Genomic DNA, 17,849 nt, shown 5'->3' with positions numbered 1-17,849 from the left:
TCCACCTGGTCTGCTAGGGCGGCCAGCTCGGGTTCCTTCACCTGTAACATTGCACAAGTATCAACAAATGCCTGCAAATTAAATATCTCAAGTTATGCTAACACATGAACATATCCTCTAACGCTCTTGTTTGTTATTCCAAGGTTTGATTGTGAACTTGGCATCTCAATCATCTATCTTTTCTTCACATGACTCTTTGTTCTAGCAAAGTATAAGCCACTAGTTAGTTTTATTAACAGAGTAATTTTTTTCAGATTCTCCAAGGAGACCCAAAAACATTCAGCGGATTATTAGACCTGAACAATTTTGAAATCAACTTAAAAGCTTGTAACAAATTGTATGAAGAGTATGTCCTAAGTGTTGGGGATTTTGACGAGAGGATTTTTCTGGGTAAGTAGCTGCATTTTTCTGTGTGATACTTTTCATTGAGTCTCCGCTCACTGACTGCATGGCTTGTTATGCTTTTGCACCTCACCCACTTTTTGAGTTTGGCTATTTCTGCACATGAAAATTGTTTGTTTTTGTTTTGTTTTTATCTCGTATCTATTAAATACATGTTTTCAATTTATTCCAGTAGGTTCACTGTTGATTTTAATATGTGCTGTTTTCTGTTTGCATTTTTTTCTCCAGGGCTGGCACATGATAACATAAGCTTCGGTGTGTTTCAACTTTTTAACCGAACCTATAGGCTTTTGAATTAGCAAGGATCATTACTGGCCAAAGTGAATTTACAAAATTTGGTAGAAAATGTCTAACACTCCCCAATTTAAGTCATAGATACTTTTCTATTAACTCTAGTAAAAAATACATTGTAACCTCCACAAAGAGAATTCTTATCATTATCTTCACTTCTTTTCTAAATAGTGTAGGCCTATAATAAGTTTTTTACCAAAATTGTTTGGATAAAATTTAATGAAAAGTAAAATATAATACAATCATTTAAGGAATGTTTTTGGGAAAGCAGGCTTACCTGAATAGAGTGGATTAATGTTTCTGGAACAAGATACATCAATGAAAGTTGCACCCTAAGCAATCATTAGAATACTTGACTGACACTGACATCATTTTCAACCAAGCAAAGTTTTGGATTACAATAAAAGATGTTTAAGTCCTGAAGACGATTTTCTTCCTTACTCGAACCTTAGTTGAAAATACTGACAATCAAATATTCTATACATTCTATTCTAATTATTGTGTAGGCCTGCAGTGTAAAATTTTGAGGGTTTCCCATTCAGTTGAACCTGATGTTTCTTCAAACCTATGCCTATGAGCCTAAAAATGTTTAAATAGGTTTTATAATAGATCTAAAAAAAATACTTTGAATTCAACAAACATTGGTGCAATATCCACAAGCAGGTTATCTAGACCGTTGAACATATAATCCGTGCCAGCCCAGATTGACAAGTGGTTTACATTGTGCTAATGCTTGTTGCTATGTTGGTGTTGTGGTAGTCAAATGCAAAGAAGCGTGGGTAGATAAGCCTCGACCGGGACCTTCCTACAAACAGTTGAGTCCAGATAGACCTGCGTTGAGAACACTCAACTTCTCAGGTAACTTGACACTCCAACCCCATGGCTCCAGATATTGAATCAAAACTAGTGCACCTGTTGTTTGAATTCGAGCAATTGCAAAGTATTACAGACGTTATATTTCAATACAAATACCATAACAGTCACAATTTCCTATGATATAAAAGAGTCAACTCCAATTGAATCAATCACTTCACTCCAGTTATCGAAACTGTGTGAAAACGAACTCACTCTGTAAACTCTCTTGTGTGTTTCATATGTGTTTACTATGAACAGCTGTAATTAATACAAATTATTTGTCTGTTTAAGGAAACAAAATCTTTCCTTTCACAAGAAATACATTAGGATTTTGATGACCTGTGGGGCAGAGCCCAAAGACTTTTATTACAGTCTACTCAAAAAATACTTAATTTTGACACATCGTTTTTAAAAATACGTCCATTATTATCGGAGGAGTAGGGTTACGTAGAAATCGCCTTCACGTATTATATATAAGGATAATTATGATTATGATATTGTAAATTACTGATTATGTCACATATAGTACCTATCTCAGTATAAAAAACCAAGGGTGAAAATATAACTTTAAGCTCATTGGACTATGTTTTTTTTTTATATTGGTGACAGCTGGTTATGAATACTTTAGTATCTAAAAGTCACTGGTTTTAGGTTAAGTTCCAACTTTCCTTTTGTGAATTGAGTACATCTTGGAGTAGTCTGGCTCCTTTAACAAGACCTGTTAAAAGGGGGTTTCATAACCATGAAGTGTAAGAATGTAAGGAACAAGTAATTTTATAATAACGGGTTTTTAGTAGTTATCATTTGGTGTACAACACTAAACATTTTCAAATTTGTCCTACCACTCCAAAACAATAGTAAAAATTACTTCTGTAGCATTTTTATTTGATCGATTTTTGTTTTTTTGAATCCTAGCATTGTATTCCTCACGTAATCCTACCAACAACATCAGCTTTCATGTGTTGTAAATTTTAATGCGTTAGGCGTATCTGTAAATAAATAATGTAAAACTCGGAATTCAGTCATCACAATCAATCAATCAATCATATAATTTATTTGTCTTATGGATTTTCACAAATCATTGACAAAGTCAACACATCAGCCTATGTTTCCTTTGCATGAAAACTTCACTATAGCCTACATATAATTTCTTCCAGCTTGGCCTTGTCTCTAAGATTGTTTTGCATGGCCTTGAAATCTTTCCTTAATTCATTAACACACTGCAACACAATTAACATTTTAATAAAAAAATAACTAAAAATCATTATATTCATTTTTATGTATCTCATAGACTATGAACTTTTTTATCTCACTCATGAACTATGTATATCAACATTAACCATGATGCAAACTAGAATAGTTAACTTCAGAAGAAAACAGTGAAATTTATATTCATTTACCAAAATTTATAAATAAAACCAGAGTGCTTTAATTTAAACTATTGTACATGTTGCTCGAATTCGAGCATTTGCAAAGTGTATTACAGGAGTTATTTCAAAATGAATAACAGTCATATTTACAATGAGTTTAAAAGAGTCAACTCAAAGATTACCGGTGTGTAACTCAGACCATGTTTATCTTCCTTATTGATAAACCTAAAGCATACCGGCCGGTTTTCTCCTTCTCAAAATGCCTCGCTGTATAGGCAACACAGGTCATTGATAGAGGGCCAATTGAGAACGAAAAGTAGTTTTGGGGTAGTGTTAGGGAGCATTTTGTAACCTAATAGTTGAGATTGTCCAGGGTCAGGTGCTGACTGTGATGAGTTAAGCCTATTACGCGCCACTGTTCTGTAGCTGCGGTCGTTATCACGATTACGCCTCCTGTCTTATGTTTCGTTTTCGTCGCATCAGAGGCATTTAAAATAAAAGAAAAAGTAAATCAGTCCCGGGCCTAAGTCTTACTATGTGTAATATTTTACTAGGAATTAAGTGAATGCACTGTTTTATGTCATAACTCAAACTCAACTAACTTTATTTACCTTTTCACAAACATAGAATAACAAATAAACATATGATAATAATTAATAGAAATTAACAGGTGTTATGAAATAAACTGTTCTCACAACATCCTCCCTTTTAAGTTTGAAAGTTCTTCAACCAGCTTGGTTTTTGTATATTTCTCTTTGGACGGTTGTATGGTTCTGTTTGATGTGTATTTGCTGACAAATTTTGTTCACTGTTTTCCTCTCTTAAATAAGGGGCAAGTTTGAGGTGGAATCGATTTCTTCTCACATTCCTCTTATCAGTTTCAACAATATATGAACGAGGGCTGTCCAGGATTTTCACAATTTTGCCATGTCTTCTAAGGTCCACAATCCAAACTGGGTCTCCTATATGAAGAGGATTGAGAGTTTGCACTTTGTGCCTTCTATCATAGTTGTGTTTGTACTTCTCACGATATGTTTCTTCTCTCCCTTTAAGATCCTTTAGATCTGGTTTTCCACAAAGCAAATGTCCTGTCTGAGGCAATGTGCTCCGTAATCGCCTGTTCATAAGAAGCTGAGAGGGACTGAACCCATTCCAGAGGGGTGTCGTTCGATAGGCTAGAAGCGCTAAATAAGGGTCTTCCACATTTTTCTTTAGAATCATTTTGGCGATTTTCACTGCCGCTTCAGCCTCTCCATTGCTTTGGGAAAATTTTGGGCTACTTGTTACATGCTTGAAGCCATAAACTTTGGAAAATGTCTTGAAATCTGAATGTTCAAGGACTTGAAATTGAGACCCACAGTCAGACCTAATTTCTTCTGGAATGCCATGTCGACAGAAAAAGGCTTTGCATCTCATTATTACTTCTCGTGATGTTAATGACTCTAATTCAGCTATCTCAAAATATCTGGAGTAATAATCTGTCACAGTCAAAAACCAAACGCCTTCAAGTTTGAACAAATCCATCGCAAGTGTTTTCCATGGCCTGTCAGGGAATTGTGTGGGAAGCAATGGTTCATGACTGTTCCTTGAATGTTTAATACAAGTAGGGCATGATTTCACCATACATTCAATGGCTGAAGAAATTCCTGGCCACCAGACTGACTCTTTTGCACGTAAACGACACTTGGTGATTCCAAAATGACCTTCATGTACTCTTTGAAGTGCCCAAGACTGCAGAGCTGGCGGAATTACAAGTCTTGAACCTCGTAGTATCATCTCATTATCCACACTTAGCTCATCCTTAACTGAATTATACGGTTTTAGGTCATCTCGTAATGATGTCTTAGAAGGCCAACCTTGGATGATTATTTTTTTCAGTTCACGTAAAGTCGGATCTTTATTTTGTTCCTCCAATACTTTAGCAACTATGCAGTCGTTTATATCGATGGACGACAAAACCATTTGAACAAACGCTTGAGTTTCTTCTTCTAACTCACGGTCATCAGTACCTGAAAATGGGAGAGGTGCTCTTGAAAGAGCATCAGGAACTAGAAGCTGCTTTCCAGGAATATAAGTAATTGAAAAATCATATCTCATGAGACGCAATCGAATTCTTTGTATTCTTGGAGACAATTCATCAAGATGTTTGGATTTCAAAATTTGAAGTAGTGGTTTGTGATCTGTTTGTATTGTTATTCTCTTGCCAATAATAAATTCTTGAAACTTTTCACATGCCCAAGCAACAGCTGTAGCCTCCCTCTCGATGTTTGCATAGTTTTTTTCAGAAGGAAGAAGGCTTCGGGATGCAAATGATACTGGTCGTATAGAACCATCATCTTGAACTTGAGAAAGAGTTGATCCTAGTCCTTGAAGCGAGGCATCACAGGAGATAATTGTTTCCCGATTTACATCGTAAATGGCTAGGCAAGGAGAGTTAGTCAAAATGAGTTTTATTTCATCAAATGCCTTCGCCTGCTCTGGACCCCATATCCATGGAACGTTAGCTTGAAGTAGTGAATTCATTGGGGCCAAAATCTTAGCTTTGTCAGGAATAAACTTACCAAGAAAGTTTACCATCCCATTGAACCTTTGAAGTTCTTTTACGTTTTTTTGGGCAGTCCATTTTGAGAATGGCGGAAACCTTTTCCTTATCAACAGAAATTCCATCGGATGAGAGGAAATGCCCGAGGAATTTAATACTTGACTTCCCAAACTCAGTTTTGTCTTTGTTAAGTGTCATTCCTACATTTTTAAGCTTTTCAAGTACTTGCCGAACAGCTGTATCATGTTCTTCTTTCGTTTTGCCCCAAATCAGAATATCGTCCATATGGACTGCGACATTTGACTGGTTGTCTAAGATTTTGTTCATGCATTTCTGAAAATGTTCAGGTGCTGATGTGATTCCAAATGGAAGTTTGAGAAATTTAAAACGTCCAAAAGGGGTAAGGAAAGTAGTTAGATCCTGGGAATTTACATTTAAGGGGACTTGCCAAAAACCACTGTTTGCATCAAGTTTTGAAAACCATTTTGCTCCTGAGATTGAGCTGAGAGACGTTTCAATTTTGGGAATCGGATGATAAGACCGCTGGATGGATTCATTCAACTTTGTTAAGTCAACACATATGCGGACATCTCCATTAGATTTAGGCACTACTACCATTGCTGAGCACCATTCAGTAGCATGCTCAACTGGTGTGATTACATTATTTTGTACCATACTTTCTAGTTCTTTTTTCACTTGACACATTAGGGGTAAAGGTACTGTCCTAGGAGTGGTTATTGCGTATGGCTTTGCGCCATCCTTAAGTGCTATTGTGTAGGGATCAGGAATGACGCCCAGACCACTAAACATTTCATGGTATTCGGTAAAAAAGTCACTGTCTACCTCTGCAACTGAATTAACAAAAGTTAAAATCTTCAAGTCCTGTATTGCTGGACGACCAAGCAAGGGTGTTATGAGTCCCTTCACTACGTATACCATGTGATTTATTTTAACATCTCTGTATTGGATATTAGCTCTAACACAACCTACAGTTTCTAATTTTGTTCTACCAGCCCCAAACAACTCAACTAGAGTCGGCTGGATCCTACTTGGATCAACTATGCCAGGGGGAATTACTGTTACATCTGCCCCTGAATCAATTTTAAATGTTTGTGGTTTTCCCTCAAATACTAATTCTAGTTTCCAGGGCTTACATTTTGACCCATCCCCAAGTGTACCTATGAATACTTTATTATTTGAAGGTCCAAGTTCACTTACTTCATTTTCGTCAGTTACTTCCTGTGCTTCTTTAGATCTGCAGACCTTCGAAAAGTGACCAATCTTTTTGCATAAGTTACATGTTGGGCTTTTTGCTGGACACGTGCTTCTTGGATGGGACGGTTTATAACCACACCAGATACATTGCGCTGGGTATTCTTGTTTCTTTTGACGAAACCTATATCCTTGATTTTGGTTTGAACTCGATGACGTAGTTGCTTAAATTTGAACTCTTTTCTCATCACATAAATCTGCCTTCTCTTTCTTTACGTTATCTGCATGTCTTATTACTGTAATGGCCTTGTCTAAATTCATCTCGGGATCTAGCAACAAGCGATCACTAAGTTTCTCATCATTTAAACCCAGTATTAGTACCATCAACACCATTTCATCATTAAGTGAACCCCAGTCACAGGTTCTAGCCAAGGAATGGAGACTAACTATAAACTCTTCAACTGTTTCATTAATTTTTTGTTGTCTCTTCAAAAACTTTGCTCTTTCAAAAATTAAGTTCCTCCGTGGAATAAAATGTTTGTCAAATAAATCTAAGACTTCTTCAAATGTTAGCGTTGATTCGGTTGCTAAATTAAAAGATGCAAAAATCTCATCAGCTTTCTCACCTAATGTGTATATAAGAGTGTTGATTTGTTTGTTCTCAGACTCTTCAGATAGCCCAGATGCTGACCGATATCTTTGAAATCGTGTTTTCCATCTTGGCCAATCTGCTGGTACAAAGGAGAAACTAGCTGGAGGTTGAATAACTGAATGAGTGTTTGATACAATGACTGACTTCATAGTTGAATTATTGTTGTATTCATTTTCTCTGCTTCTTTCATTTTGTTCTTGTTCATTTTCATTATCTTCATAGTCAGATTGTTTCCTTCTTGGATTTCTCTTCTGAGGCATAGCTCTAAACCGCTGCCACCATGTAATATTTTACTAGGAATTAAGTGAATGCACTGTTTTATGTCATAACTCAAACTCAACTAACTTTATTTACCTTTTCACAAACATAGAATAACAAATAAACATATGATAATAATTAATAGAAATTAACAGGTGTTATGAAATAAACTGTTCTCACAACACTATGCCACCTACGTTAATAGCTACTTCCCTATAGGGAAATTTGCTAAAACAACAAATAAACTAATTATAGCTACACACAACAACGATAAATGCACAAATTTAATATAAAAATGGTTTATTTTACCTTTTTTGCGTCGAACGATCCGTGTGTAGTTAGTACAACTACAGCTGTTTCATACCACTAGGGTACATCATCAGGTTGTTGGCAGAACGTTAGATAAAACAGCATTCATTCATAGATGAACTTGTCGAAATAAATATGTCTATATACACATAATACACGAAAAACATTTAAAAAACACGAATTTACGAACTTGGCCAAGTAACGAACACACGAGACAGGCGCCGATGGATGTTGCGTCATGACTGCTGTCGTGTGTCCAAGCATCAGCTGTTACCCCTCCCCCCCAACTCCTTTATCAGGACCAGTTTTGTTTTGGTTTAAATGAATGGCAGTATTGTAGATGATATTAGATCTGAATGAAATTTGTTCGTTCAATATATGGTCAGGGTGTTCTTTGGATGCCTTGTATATTTCGAACTCCTCTATTGTGTCCATGTATCTGCCTTTAGTACATAAATGCATAATTTCTAGATTACTATGTATGTCCGTGTAGTTGTGATTTGCGTTAATTATGTGGTTGGCGAATGCTGATTTCGAGTTCTTTTTGGGTAGGTGTTCTTTAAACCTAGTGGCGAAAGAGCGAGCAGTTTGGCCGATGTAAAAGCTCGGGCAATCGTTACATGTCATTTTGTAAATAACTGTGCTGTTTACTTTATCGGAATGTGTTTTATTTTTTTCTTTAAGCATAGTAGATAACTTGTTAGATGTTTTGTATGCAACGTGTACATCGTTCTTTGCCATTTCTTTTCTCAAGGTGTTATTGAGTACTACTCCAAATTCAGCACATACATACTTTTTGTTTCTGGGTTCTAGAATCTCTTTTGTTTTATTTTTCTGTTTTCTGATAAGTTTATCAATGAGAGAGCTTTCATATCCATTGGCAACGGCAATGTGCTTCAAAATGTTTATTTCATTGTTGTAGTTTTCTGTGGTAAGGGGTATGGATAATAGTCTGTGAACGAAACTATTGTAAGCAGCTGTCTTGTGGTTGAAAGGATGGTGTGATGACGAATGGATGGTCTGGTCAGTTGTTGTTGGTTTCCTGTAGATTTTGAATTCCATGATGTGATCAGTTCTTGTTATTGTTACGTCTAAGAAATTAATTGATTTGTTAGCTTCGGTTTCGAGGGTGAATTTTAGTTTATGGTGGACATTGTTCAAATAATTTCCAAGTATCTTTATCTGCCTTTCATTACCGTTGAATAAGATTAATGTGTCGTCCACATATCGGCTGTAGTGAACTATTTTGTCTTTTTGTTTGTTGGAATCTGACCATAAAAATTTATTTTCTATATTGTTTAGAAACAATTCTGAAAGGACGCTTGAAAGTGGAGAGCCCATAGCTAAACCTTCGTTTTGTGTGTAATATTTATTTTCAAACGTGAAATAGTTTTGTTTGAGGACTATTTTAGTGAGATTAACTAACTCATTTTTAGCCTCGGTTGATAAGGAGGAGTTTTTATCTAGATTAGATTCAAGTATGTCGATGGTTTCATCAATGGGTACGTTTGTGAATAAATTCACAACGTCAAATGAGGCTAAAGTATAAGAACCCTTTAGTTTAATTTTACAGAGTTGGTTTACTACATCAACTGTGTTCTTAACACTATGGTCGTTATCTAAGGCGGTCTCTTTCCTAATTATTTTGTCAAGTTTTTGAGCAATTTTATAGGCTGGTGAGGGTCTGAAATTTACTAGTGGTCTGATGGGCGTGTCAGGTTTGTGGATCTTCGGTAGTCCTCTAAGAATGGGAGCCTGGGGTTTAGTAACTTTGCATTGCTTTATTTCATCTTTAGACAAAAGATTTGTTGACGAGGATATCAATTTATTTATTTCTTTGGAGTAGGTAGCAGTAGGGTCACAGTTTAATGTGTCAATATTATTGGCTGTGATGAATTCACAAACTTTGTTTACGTATTCAGTTTTACTGAGGATAACAATGCAGTTTCCCTTATCAGCTTTTGTGATAACGGCATTGTTTTGTTCTAACTTGTCCCTAATGTTGGCAGCGACTTGTTTTAAAGGTTTATATTTTGTCAAGTATGATTTTCTAATGTTTGGATTTAAGACAGCTTTTTTCATTTTGTTTGTGATCATTACTCTTGCCGTATCACGTGCGTCATTGTTGTTTAAATATTTTACAGCTGTTTCTGCATTTAGTAGTTCTGATATCAAGCTATTTTTCTTATCATTGGGAAAATTATAATTTAATCCTTTGTTCAAAAGATTGGTTTCTTGTTCAGAAAACTCAATGTTCGTTTTATTTATAAATCTTGGATGAAATACGTGACTACAATTTACTGTATCTTTATTCAACTGTGATTTTACTAGTGAATCAATCTTTTTGGTTTGGGATTTCTTTTTTAGAAAAATTTTTCTATTGATTGGAGAATCCAATTCTGATAACACGTTCTTGGTTTGTGAAGGGTGAAGGCTGCTTAAAAGTTCTAAATGTGTGTTCATTAGTAACTTGTTCAACATGCATTTTTTGGCATGCAACGACTTGATTTCATGTTTAATCCAAGTAGTTTCAGCAACTTTTTTGGCTTTTTTAGCAGCTTTGGAGACGTTGTTAATTTTAACTGATACATATTTAGGGACTAATCCATATTCAATGCATTTTTTATTAAATTTTATGTTTTCTATGGTTTTGAAAAGTTTTATCTTAACGTTCTTGTATTTGTAGGCTAATTGAACTTGACAAGTTTCCAATTTCATGATGGGTTAGCCTCTGGATCGTAAATTGCAATATAAAAATGGTTTATTTTACCTTTTTGCGTCGAACGATCCGTGTGTAGTTAGTACAACTACAGCTGTTTCATACCACTAGGGTACATCATCAGGTTGTTGGCAGAACGTTAGATAAAACAGCATTCATTCATAGATGAACTTGTCGAAATAAATATGTCTATATACACATAATACACGAAAAACATTTAAAAAACACGAATTTACGAACTTGGCCAAGTAACGAACACACGAGACAGGCGCCGATGGATGTTGCGTCATGACTGCTGTCGTGTGTCCAAGCATCAGCTGTTACCCCTCCCCCCCAACTCCTTTATCAGGACCAGTTTTGTTTTGGTTTAAATGAATGGCAGTATTGTAGATGATATTAGATCTGAATGAAATTTGTTCGTTCAATATATGGTCAGGGTGTTCTTTGGATGCCTTGTATATTTCGAACTCCTCTATTGTGTCCATGTATCTGCCTTTAGTACATAAATGCATAATTTCTAGATTATGCATTACAAATTGGCCGAGCTTTTACATCGGCCAAACTGCTCGCTCTTTCGCCACTAGGTTTAAAGAACACCTACCCAAAAAGAACTCGAAATCAGCATTCGCCAACCACATAATTAACGCAAATCACAACTACACGGACATACATAGTAATCTAGAAATTATGCATTTATGTACTAAAGGCAGATACATGGACACAATAGAGGAGTTCGAAATATACAAGGCATCCAAAGAACACCCTGACCATATATTGAACGAACAAATTTCATTCAGATCTAATATCATCTACAATACTGCCATTCATTTAAACCAAAACAAAACTGGTCCTGATAAAGGAGTTGGGGGGGAGGGGTAACAGCTGATGCTTGGACACACGACAGCAGTCATGACGCAACATCCATCGGCGCCTGTCTCGTGTGTTCGTTACTTGGCCAAGTTCGTAAATTCGTGTTTTTTAAATGTTTTTCGTGTATTATGTGTATATAGACATATTTATTTCGACAAGTTCATCTATGAATGAATGCTGTTTTATCTAACGTTCTGCCAACAACCTGATGATGTACCCTAGTGGTATGAAACAGCTGTAGTTGTACTAACTACACACGGATCGTTCGACGCAAAAAGGTAAAATAAACCATTTTTATATTGCAATTTACGATCCAGAGGCTAACCCATCACAAATTTAAGTTACAATCATGCTAACACGATCCGTCATAGCGACATAAAACAACGATAAATACACAAATTTAAGATACAACCATACTAACACGATCCGTCTTTGGGGTTATGTTTACACAAACTCAAATACCATAATAAATAAATGTAAATAAATGTACTCAATCAGTTTCATTGAATTGAAAAATAAATAACAGCAATTAAATTATACAGCTGATCAAATTGTAAACAATTATATTCTTCATAAGGATAACATGGGAACTTTCAAAGCCATGGGGCAGAGGCCAAGGGACTTTTACAAAAATGTAAGGCCAGTTTGCAAATCTACGCGATATGCTCTTTCCAATGAGACGTCAATGGACAAAATCAGTTAAGAAATGGCGGAGGAGTTCAACCGACAAAGTTTCATGTAGCGTATTAATTATATAGATTGTTAATCTAAAGATTGTTTTTCACAGATACTGAAGCTCTCTCAAAACCAGATAATTGATGACCATGATTATTTTAAAAAGGTCGGACGGTCAGCCATTTAAACCAAATTTCCAGAGGAAATGATTTGACGTTACATAACAACAAATTAGTATTATGTTATATACAAATACAATCAATATCTATTTTTCTCATTACAGCAGAAGATACAAGTAACAAAATGGTAACCCCAACAAAAATTTTGGAAAGCGATACGGACACTTCTGAACAATCAGAAATTAGGCATTCAAGTAGTGTAAGTACCAACTTTAAACGTGTTTTTAAGTATTTTTAGCATCAGATAATCTGCTGATTATGTTTTCAGTAGCATTACTTGCCTTTCATGGTAGCTGCTCCTAACCAAAAAGGAATTGTGTAAATGTTCAGTATTTTTATGTATATTCCAGGTGCTGGATAAACTGGTTGGAAATTGTGCTTTAGATTACGCTTCATTATAAAGAAACTCTGAATACTGAACAAAATACTGCAGAAATGGGACCATACATGTATCATTGATATTAAATGTGTGATAACTCCCCTTTGTGGATACTTAGTTGGCGATGAGGATGGAAACACAAGTCTCTAGAAACACGTACATAATCGGTTAATCCAACCCGCGGTAATTAGTTCAGTGTCAAGGTAAGAGAAATCTACACATTTGATCTAAAACAAACGGCCTACAGTAACATGATGGTTTTGTAACAGGTCTCGCAGCTGACTCCAGCCACCCCATTGACAGGACGAAGGTATCTAAAGGCCAAGGACCCTGGCAGTCTAACACCCGTGTCGACAGCAACACAAAGTGTACAAAGACTGCAGAATCTACTGAGTGGCCGCAGTCCAGCACCTTCACCCTACCTGCAACAACTGATTAGGTAACCTACACATTCAGGCTCTTAAAATTAGTTATAAAATATACAGTAGAACCTCTTTAATCCGAACCCCTGTAATCCGAACGTCCACTAATCCGAACGCCTCATTGCTGTACTTTATACACAGTACAGTAGTTCTATATTGTATACTGTATTTATTGAAATACGCACCGTGGTTATTTCAATTGTAAAGTATAGTACTGTTTATTCCTTATGTCTACTACTGTATTAAATAAACACTGTATTTTACTTTATAAAGTATTTTTCACTTTTCCCTAGCTTTGTTATGTAAAAACAACAATATGTTCTGTAATCCGAACTATTCAATAATCCGAACTACCCCTGGTCCCAATTAGTTCGGATTTAAGAGGTTCTACTGTACTTTACATATTTCGTTGAAACATCATAAAGGACAGTTAACAAGTATTTTGAAATGAGGATGTATTGCTAGCTTTGAGCAATGATAATAATCTATGGCCATTGTCTAACATTTCTGAACTCTTTATTCAGAAAACCTTTTTGAAGATATGGTTTTACAGGACATTTTAGTTGCTAAATTAAAGTGTTCTATACTTGTTTACATAATATGTTAATTCTAGTTAGACAAATTTTAATGTTCTCTTTTTAAAACCAAAGAGTATTTTTAATAGATATTTTACACATTTATTTCATTGCTACCTTAATTACACTATACCAAGTTACATAAGGATATATTTAATGGTTTTTGAGATATATTAAAAAATATATAAGATGGCAGATATCTTGATAACAAGGGAATAATGGATAAATTTGATTTATAACTTACGTATGTATTTATATTTGGCCTACAGACCTGTTCCCAGAGTTTGGTGTTTGATTTATGTGGCAATCTGTATAATATTTTTAATTCTTGCAATTTTTAACTGAGCTTATTTTGATTTGACTGTCTAAGCAAATGTAAATGTTTCACAGCAGTTGCAGTGACGACCCTCACATTGTAGACAGGATCAAGTCTCACGGACAGAAGTTCATATCTCAATACACTCAGTCCGCTCAGACACACATAGACTTTGCCCAACAACGGCTACAACTGGCCGAAACACTGTATTACAAGTTGCTGGAAAATATACTCAAGGACGAAATGAAAAAGCCTAACTTTGATTGCAACGTAAGTATGACCTTCGAATGTATGTATATTAGTGTGAAGTCAACGTTCTATTCTGGTAGCAAAGTTGTTGCTTGTTTTAGATCAAAAAGAATTGTATAAAAAAAACTGTTTACAACTCATCCTTATAGACGGGATGGCCACTTCATGTTAATAAGTCAGTAGTATAATGTTGATATCTGTGGTTCTAAAAAAGGTCTAGGCCTATTAGAGGTGAATTCTTACTTTTTTACTACAAAGTAGTGATGGTCGGACCTGGATATCGGACTACCGGATCCGCCGGATCCAAGCTAGATCCGGCACCCGATCGGATCCAAAAAATTCCGTTTTGATGGATCCGATTTTTTCAGATTTTTCCCGACTTTTTTACCAACACAAAGCTGTCTGTATCCATGTACAAGACCGATTTTCCCCCGATTCTTTTACTAACACAAAGCTGACTGTATCCATGTACAAGACTGATTTCCCCCCGATTTTTTTACAAACACAAAGCTGTGTGTATCCATGTACAAGACCGATTTTGTCCCGATTTTTTTACTAACACAAAGCTGTCCACTTTGCTTTCTCAAATCAGTGAGAGAACATGTAAATTGTTAGGTAACTGTAGCAAAAGGTTATTTTACCTGTAGAGCTTCACATACCCGGCTATCAGTACTGTGGACTTGGAACGGATTTAAGGAAGAGATTAACAAGAGGTGATCCAGGCATAAATAAATTGGATGCTGCATGCAAAAACCACAATATAGCATACTAAAAATCGAACTATAGTAAAATAAAATATACACAGATACCCTTTTGGTGGTCGTGCAAACTTAGCAAAAAGTTTCATTTGATGATTTTGAAAAGTTTTAGTGTCTCTAAAAAATTATAGGGATTATGGGCTCAACTGGAGAGTGAAGATTACTCTATATATAAGATATATTAACCTTTAAAAATTACCAATTTGATTTTGAACAGTATGATTTAAATTGGCATTTTGTTAATTACGTTTTTTTAACCCGTCCTTTTGACAGTGTGTATCTGGATCCGGATCCGAAGATCCATATCCGAATTTTTCAAGATCCGGATCCGATACCGACATTTTCTTGGATCCGCCCATCACTACTACAAAGTAAACAAATACTTTTCTTTTAGGTAGGTCTGATCACCAAAAATTAAGTTTAATTTTTTTATTGTACACGCTTCTTTTGCAAAATTGGTTTGAAATTTTTTTTTTACCTATAAGAAAATATAGAAGTGACCAAACTAAATTTATGATTTTAATCTTTTGTCGTGTATTATTTTGCTTCCAGTAAATGTCTACAGTATTTATTCACAAATGTAGCGTAAATTAGAATTTGCCTGCAGTAGAGCACAATTGTCTTCTTAATATCAGCTATCTGGACATCCATTGAGTAAAAATAAACTGTTTGCCTGTTGTCTGGAGATAGTCATCTCAGCCTACCTTCCCCTGGGTACTAGTATACTGTTACAATCTAACGTTGTTGTTGCAGAACCTGTTGTGTCACGAGGTGTTCCACCAGACACTGTTTGCCTGTTGTCTGGAGATAGTCATCTCAGCCTACCTTCCCCTGGGTACTAGTATACTGTTACAATCTAACGTTGTTGTTGCAGAACCTGTTGTGTCACGAGGTGTTCCACCAGACACTGTTTGCCTGTTGTCTAGAGATAGTCATCTACTCGTACAACTCTCAGCGTACCTTCCCCTGGGTACTAGTATACTGTTACAATCTAACGTTGTTGTTGCAGAACCTGTTGTGTCACGAGGTGTTCCTCCAGACACTGTTTGCCTGTTGTCTGGAGATAGTCATCTCAGCCTACCTTCCCCTGGGTACTAGTATACTGTTACAATCTAACGTTGTTGTTGCAGAACCTGTTGTGTCACGAGGTGTTCCACCAGACACTGTTTGCCTGTTGTCTAGAGATAGTCATCTACTCGTACAACTCTCAGCGTACCTTCCCCTGGGTACTAGTATACTGTTACAATCTAACGTTGGTTGCAGAACCTGTTGTGTCACGAGGTGTTCCACCAGACACTGTTTGCCTGTTGTCTAGAGATAGTCATCTACTCGTACAACTCTCAGCGTACCTTCCCCTGGGTACTAGTATACTGTTACAATCTAACGTTGGTTGCAGAACCTGTTGTGTCACGAGGTGTTCCACCAGACACTGTTTGCCTGTTGTCTAGAGATAGTCATCTACTCGTACAACTCTCAGCGTACCTTCCCCTGGGTACTACAGGCTCTGGGTGTGGAGCCTTACCACTTCTACAAGGTGATAGAGGTGACAGTCCGCGCGGAGGAGCAGCTCAGCAGAGACATGGTCAAACATCTCAACCTAGTGAGCAAACATTTCAGTTTCGCATATTAGAACTCTTCATATCCCACCGAGCCCCAGGATGAAAAACAATTTGGCTGTATGAATCAATCATAAAAATGATATTTGAAACCTAACAATAATGTGTAATAAATAATTGTAGTCAAGAGCAATGTATTTTTAGAAAATACAAATTTTTAAAACAAAAACTAATAAAAAATTTATGTTAAAGAGGTTAAGTAGGCCTAAATAACATAAAATATTATTAAATGGTTTATATTACCTGTCGTCAGTGATCCTATTGTAGTCTTAGGCGACCGGTTTCGGGATTAAAATGCCATCATCCGGCGGTTAATAATTTCATTTCACTCAAATTGAGGTCGTCGGTAAACACAAAAACATGCGCATAAAACATGACCACGCATCTACCCATGCTGCTTCGTAGTGTCCTCTACTGGCCAGTTACAAATATTTGTACAATGCCCATCCGTGTTTTCGTGTTTCATGTTTTATGTGCGTGTTTACCGACAACCTCAATTGAGTGAAATGACATTTTTAACAGCCTGATGATGGGATTTTGTTCCCGAAACCGGTCGCCTAAGACGACAATAGGATCACTGATGGACAGGTAATGTAAACCATTTATTTCAATAAGTGATCCTGGGCCACTAACCACAATGAAAATAAAGTATTATGAACTTGACTTGAACTTAAACTAATATTAAATAAAAATAAATATGGAAGTGAAAATTGTCAAAAGTCCAAACTGGCTGTGACAAGGTTGGATGTACAGAAAATAATATAAACCAAAGAACCAAATTTGTATAAGTTGTTAATGTGTCTCAATTGGTAGATTCACTCTTTTATCTGATGTACTGTTTATTTCTAGATAGAGGAGCAGATACTGGAATCTCTTGTTTGGAAGAGGGAGAGTCCTTTGTGGGATGCCATCGATGACTCTGGTAATTTTTAAAAATGTGTACCAGTATCAATAATTAGCCTACTTCATTATTTATCATTATTTCTGTCAGTTCAGTTATCTTAATTGTAAATCTTTGTGACCCTTTTATTTACCTCTCACTTTCTACTTTAAGCTTAAACTTTTTACAATTAGCTTAAATATTTTTAACTACCTTCACACGAGCCCTCACATACTATAAACAGCTTTAAATTTGTGCAATTATTTTTCTCTTTTTATAATACAAAATTATATTACTCATAATTAGCTTTGACATTTTTA

General features: G+C 35.9%; 1 protein-coding gene across 1 annotated transcript in view; it reads left to right on the top strand.

Moving 5' to 3' along the window:
- LOC128996297 (retinoblastoma-like protein 1) overlaps positions 1-17,849 on the top strand; it is a 43,081-nt gene that overhangs the window by 8,387 nt on the left and 16,845 nt on the right. The window contains exons 6-12 of the mRNA XM_054421523.1: positions 255-390; positions 1,453-1,551; positions 12,439-12,533; positions 12,983-13,152; positions 14,101-14,296; positions 16,430-16,633; positions 17,499-17,571. Coding sequence (XP_054277498.1) covers positions 255-390; positions 1,453-1,551; positions 12,439-12,533; positions 12,983-13,152; positions 14,101-14,296; positions 16,430-16,633; positions 17,499-17,571 — 973 coding nt within the window. The remainder of the gene's footprint in view (positions 1-254; positions 391-1,452; positions 1,552-12,438; positions 12,534-12,982; positions 13,153-14,100; positions 14,297-16,429; positions 16,634-17,498; positions 17,572-17,849) is intronic.

This window comes from Macrosteles quadrilineatus, unplaced genomic scaffold, assembly GCF_028750875.1.
Source record: "Macrosteles quadrilineatus isolate MER2022 unplaced genomic scaffold, UCM_ALF_1.0 Scaffold_6__1_contigs__length_79288215, whole genome shotgun sequence".
NCBI lineage: Eukaryota > Metazoa > Arthropoda > Insecta > Hemiptera > Cicadellidae > Macrosteles > Macrosteles quadrilineatus.
This window is presented reverse-complemented; position numbering and strand designations above follow the sequence as displayed.